This window comes from Melospiza melodia, chromosome 4 (genome assembly GCF_035770615.1).
Source record: "Melospiza melodia melodia isolate bMelMel2 chromosome 4, bMelMel2.pri, whole genome shotgun sequence".
NCBI lineage: Eukaryota > Metazoa > Chordata > Aves > Passeriformes > Passerellidae > Melospiza > Melospiza melodia.
In genome coordinates, this window is record NC_086197.1 from 65,436,093 (window position 1) to 65,442,092 (window position 6,000).

Below are 6,000 nucleotides of genomic sequence, written 5' to 3' on the forward strand. Positions count from 1 at the left end.
GGTGGTTGTGGAGCTTGAGTAGCCTGACCAGCAGAAGAGAAGCAGTGGACACACATCAGAAGCCTTGACAGTATGGTGCTAGGTTAACAATAGCAGTGTGCCTGAATAATCTGAGCAGTTCTTTTGTAATCGTTATTAATCAAGTTGTTTTGTATGTACAAACTGGTAAATCCTCCAGCAAACACAGACATGATTATTACTTTACAGATCTGAGATGGCTCCACATATATCAGATGATTATTGAATCATGATTTGCTAAATTATAATACTGCAAAGTTATAATACTGCTAAATTATAATACTGCAAAGCTAGTCATGATACAGACAGACAAAATAGTGCATTTTTAATCGAATCTTATCACAGGAAGATACTTTGCTATTTTAGTGAGAAGCAAATTGGAATTCAAAGTGCAGTGTGTTACTGTAATTTTATTGAATTTGCTACAAAGGCCCTTTTTCCTCCCTCTTGACATTAAAGGTGTATGGTGTCACCTCACGAGAAGTTTGAGTACCCATAGAAATGCACTGCTCCAAGAGATTTGTTTAAAGTATGTGGGGATTAGTATTGATGAGAAGTGTAAGTATTTTAGGTTACATGTGCTTATCCTTCCTTATGAATCTCCTGATATTGACAGAACTGTAGAATTATTTAGATAGGAAAAGACCTCCAAAATCATCAAGTCCAACCAGTGCCCCAGTCCAATGACCCCTAAACCATGCCCTGCGTGCCACATCTACACATCTTTTAAATGCTGTCAGGGATAGTGACTCCACCACTTCCCTGAGCAGTTTTGCTTGACAGCCATCTTGGTGAAGAAATTTTTCCTACTATGCAGTATAAACCTCTCCTAGTGCAACTCAATGCCATTTTATCTTGTCATATAACCCTTTTGTCTCTTACAAGTCTTCCCCTATGCTCTAGTAGACTCACAATAAAAGAGAATATTTCCTTAAGACCTATTCTACCTAGTAATTGAATCAAGATTAAAATCTACCTACAGAGATTTGCAGATATATAATGTTACTGGATTATGTTAAAGTTCTAATTTTGAACAGTGGATTTTGTTAAAGTAGTTCACCAGAAAATCTGCCTCTCTGTAGGTCTGTCTCTATGTAATTAACCATTCTGGGCTGCAGCTCTCTCGCTGCTCAGTAAGTTGAAAGAGGACTGTGTCATTCCTGGGTTTACTTTGAGGTTTCATTGGAATGCACACACAATGCTACTCAAGGTGCCTATTTAACCAGTACAAAACCAGACTGCCTTGATTCCGTGTGCATGGCTAGATGAGGGTTGTTGTGGTTTCACCCAGTACCTTTGGTATGAAATCTGCAGCAGAATGGAAAGGAGGAAGAAAAGCTTTTGGTTGGTCTGCCTGAAGAAATGTCTGTTCCATTTTTTGCAGACACATGCATGTTGTCTGGATATGACCCCTGTCTTGGACAACAGTTATTTTTTACAGCTTAGACTTGAACAATAATGCTCGACAGTTGCAAAAAGATCACTCATGTTGCCCAATTTCAAACATATTTACATAGTTTTTGAAAGTAATCAGCATTTTACAGCTCTTTTTGTTCAGAACACAGCTCTCACTTGGCTGTAACGAAAGCTTCCCTGTGACTCTGAAGAGCTCAACTTCGGTGGCTTTCCCTTGGCTCATCCATAAAACAGAGTTGGAATCAAGGATACCTGAATGATTTTTGACTACTCTAATTGTAGAAACCACCTTTTTTTCTTCTTATCATCTCCTGTCAACTTCCTTTCACATACTTTAGTATTTGCAGGGAAATAAACTACAGGGAGATCTACAAGCTCAGTAGATTCACTTTGAAAGAGTCTGCAGTTCAGTGAAGTGAGTGTGGACAGGAAATGTAGAAATGAAACCTCTAGTGCACAGTTAACTGACCCTGCATTTTTAAACTTCTTAGTTCTTTCTATTCCATTATAATGTTCTGAATATAATGGGATTGAAAGTATAATTTTGCTTAAATAAAATGAAAATAAATAGTGCCAAAAAAATAATGAAGAGGAAGGTAACAGGTGTCAGGTAGGTTGGTGGCTGAACTTCCTGCATACACTTGCACTTGAGGTTACTGAGTAACCACTGTGCAGGAATAGGTGTTACCTCCTGTGTGAAACCCCTGCTAGAATCCATAGGTGTGATTTAGCTGTGAGTGTGATAGGTCCTTTGTAATCAGGGTGTGAATGTAGATACAGAGAACTGCTGAGATAATTTCTGGTTTCTCTGGAAGCTGAATTCTCCCAGTACCAACTTCTGTGCCCTGACTTGTCTTCCTTTCCTATCTGATCCTGTCCAACTCTCACCTCATTTGGCTTCTGCCTTGCAGCTTTTGTGCTTGTGTGTCACCTATCTCTTTTGGCAGCCATAACTTGCCGATCCCTAACCTGTCTGCCTGAGTGTGTAGCCTGGTGTTGCTCTGATCTGATCTTGTGTGAACTATGCTATTCAGGGACATGATCTCAAATTACAGGATGTGTGCTTCAACATGACTTTGGAAGTGGTTGGAGGATTAATGCTATGAGCTAACAAGCTGAATCACACTGTATCTGATCAGGATGAAATCATCCAAGGGCACAGTGGTAGAGATGCTTAGCCACAGCATGTTTTTTTGAAACTCTGCAAGTGCAGTATAGACAAGCCTCTTTAAATTGTTGGTAGTTAATTTCCCTCTGCCCCCCTTCCTCCCCCCTGGAATTTGAAGTATTTCATTACTTTCCTCATGCTACTATAAATGCTTTTGTCAGAGGCTGGTCATCTGCACCACTGAGTTTTAGTGCATCTAGTTGAAGCAAATGAAAACTTCTAATCTCTAACCCTTAAATGTATCATGCTAAAAGGGGAGATTTTTCTGAACTGCTGATATGAAGTGTGAGAACTGCCAAGATAATTAAGCTGAATAAAGATTTTTACTCACAGTCCTTGTCTAGTCTTGCTGCTTTTTCTTGGGTTGTAACAGCAAATAACCACCCTGTTTCATTTTTCATAGATGCTACCAGACCTGAAGGCAGACAACCAGAGGCTAAAAGATGAAAATGGGGCCTTGATCAGAGTTATAAGCAAACTTTCCAAATAAAAGGTTTACTACAGCAGCAAGTAATGGTATTGCACATCACTAATAACTCCAGTGGACCATGGTATGGCAGTCACTGGAAGTGTGGGAAGATCCTTCGGAGACTGTCATTTTCAGATATCCTGCCAAACACCCTCTTACCTGTGTGTTTTTTTGTATCAAGATCATTGTTTTGTTAAAATGCAGCTGCTGAGAAGATAAAATGACTGAGAAATCTTGTTTACAGCCACAGCATAATAAGGAAAGTATTCAAGGCCAGATACGCCTCAGATATTTAACCAGTAAGCCTTAGTTGTACATAAACACTTTACATCAACAAAAGCTTTCAGCTCTCACAGACGACAGTTACTCAATAACATTTTTGTTGTGCCACAATTCCCATTTTTTTCCTATACTCAGTTTTTCTTTAAGATTTAAGTTTGGATTTTTTTTCCCTTCTAATTTTTCGTGTACCAGATTTTCTTGTACAGTGTTTTCACAGCTTTACCATTTGCAGAGACCACACACCCTTTTAAATTACATAATTTGTGTAGCTAACTAGAATTGTGTTGTCCAACCACCTGGAACAGAGATGTTTGGTGGAACATTTGCTTTCACTGTTTGTGCAATATGCATTTACTTCCTATACAAAATGCTTTAAAAGTCAGTTGAAACTAGAAATATTTTAAGAGTCCTGTTTTCTGCCTTTATTGGTCACTTTAAAAAAAAAAGAAAAAAAAAGAAGTTTGTAGTGAAAGACGTTAGATCCTGTAATCGTCACATTCATTTGAGCAGGTACTGAGTGATGCTGTATATATAAATGTGTACTGGTTTGATTTTTCAGACCACCACGTGGCATGCTTGAATATATTTCCCTATTGCAAATGTCTGTTAATGCAAATTAGGCTATCCAGAATAGTGTGTTTAACAAAGTTCGTTAATTTTTATGGTATAAAGAATTTAGACATTGTACATTGTATGGAGCCCTATCTTTACAAAAGGTCTAAACTATATAAAAACTTTATTATCTTTTTGTCCCATTTTTTTTCATTTGATAGTGTTCACCATAATAAAAAAATGCATAAATATAACTGCTTCACTACATTTCACATACCTATATTTATCTGAGTGCTGTCCAAAACTGTTGTGCTAGCCAAAGTAATGTACTAAATCATTTGAAAAGCATAACCCATTACACTCACAATAATGTTTATATGCACTGTTGTTGCCATGTGAGAAGGCATCCAATTTGATAACACCGTGTCAGACCATTTTATACATTTCAGTGGCCTTTAAAAACAAAAAAGTACTTAAGTGAAGATCATTTTTGTTAGGAACAGCTTTTATATTTTCACTAAACCATTCAAAATATGACATCCTATTGGCACATAGTTTATTGCCTAAAACCACTGAACAGATCAGCCATTAAAACAAATTGTACATTGTAAAGCTTGTAGTAGCTATTGTATTATGGATTATATTGTATACTATATTAAATGTGAATTTGTACCCCTTCATTTAAAAAGGTTGTGTCCTACTGCCTACTTGGGGGGGAGGGAGGGTTAGCTTTACAGGGGTGGGATATGTTTTGGTAAGGAAGACATGATGTCCTCTCTCTGTTGATTGGTTTTTTGAAGATGTAAGGTTATGCTCTTACTACCAAGCTCAGGATTTTTGATTTTAAAGGTACACGGATAGTTTGAGATATCTTATTGTAGTTGATCTGTATGAGAGGTGGGTCTGAACCATAGGGACTTCCATTGTCTTATGCTAACATAAAGAATTGAATGGCTGCAACATATTGAGTTCTGTTACAAGACAGTTAGGCATATTCTGGATTATATTTGGTAAAGTTTGGGTGCCTGTGAATGATTAAATACGTGTTTCTAATATTTTAGTGTTTTATATTTAGGTTATTTATTCTTTATATCTAAAAAATGAATGGCTACTGTGCTATATTGATTTTATTGGTAGTACTGAGCAGACCTTGTATCTGCATGAAACTAGTTGCAAAACCCACTATTTTGGAAAAAAAATGTATTTTGACATATACAAATAAACTGAATACAAAATATTTTAAATGTGTGAAAGTTTTACTGATAAGACATTGAAATTTGTTATGAATTTAAACCATGTTATAAGTTTGCTATTTAAATTCTTTGGTGGGCATTTTTCATTCATTGCGTTACTTGGATGCAAGGTTCAAGTACCTTTCAAAGATTGTAATCAGATTGTGATTATTTGCACATCATTGTACATGCACATCTGTAAATGCAACAGTAAAAATGCCATATTTATGCAATCTGTAACAACTTGGACAAATGTTTATATATTTTACATAAACCTGTCTGTGTGCAGAATATGAGAACCATTTTTTATGTGATATTAACCTAATCTCACAAAGCAATTGCTAAACTTGTGTCATTGTCTTATTGATCCTGATTGTGTTCAATCCTCAGAAAATCCAGCTACAACAGAGAGAAAAATGGGTCATGGAAGACTATTTTTTTATTTAGGAGACTGTTTGCATTTAAGAAGCATATTATTGCTGTCTGGTGATCCTGACAAGCTTCCTTAAATGACTAATGCCTTAAATGGTAATTCAGACCAGCAACTTAGATTTTCAGGGGACTTGTCTCAGTATGGAGAGGGATCTCTGTGTCCAGAATTAATGTCAAACACAGAGGCATGGAAGTAGCTGATGTGGAGAGTGAAGAGGCAAAGGGCCTGCCCAGAACCAGCTCCAACCCTGGAGGGAGCCATAACCTGGGGAGGAGGAATGAGTGCAGGACGCTTGAGTGGGAGGAGAGTGCAGGAAGCATGGCTGCATGAGGACTGCCTGACCTTTATGGCTCCAAACAGTAGCAGTTATCTAGAAGAAAAAACTCAGGAGCTGGAATTTCATTTCTTGTCCACCTTGTCTCCCTTGTAA

General features: G+C 37.3%; 1 protein-coding gene across 1 annotated transcript in view; it reads left to right on the forward strand.

Moving 5' to 3' along the window:
- The window catches only part of PPP1R12A (protein phosphatase 1 regulatory subunit 12A), a 113,893-nt gene extending 108,751 nt beyond the window's left edge, over positions 1-5,142 (forward strand). The window contains exon 25 of the mRNA XM_063154980.1: positions 3,006-5,142. Within this exon, the coding sequence (XP_063011050.1) occupies positions 3,006-3,092 (87 nt within the window). The 3' untranslated portion in view covers positions 3,093-5,142. The remainder of the gene's footprint in view (positions 1-3,005) is intronic.
- The last annotated feature ends 858 nt before the right edge of the window (positions 5,143-6,000 follow it).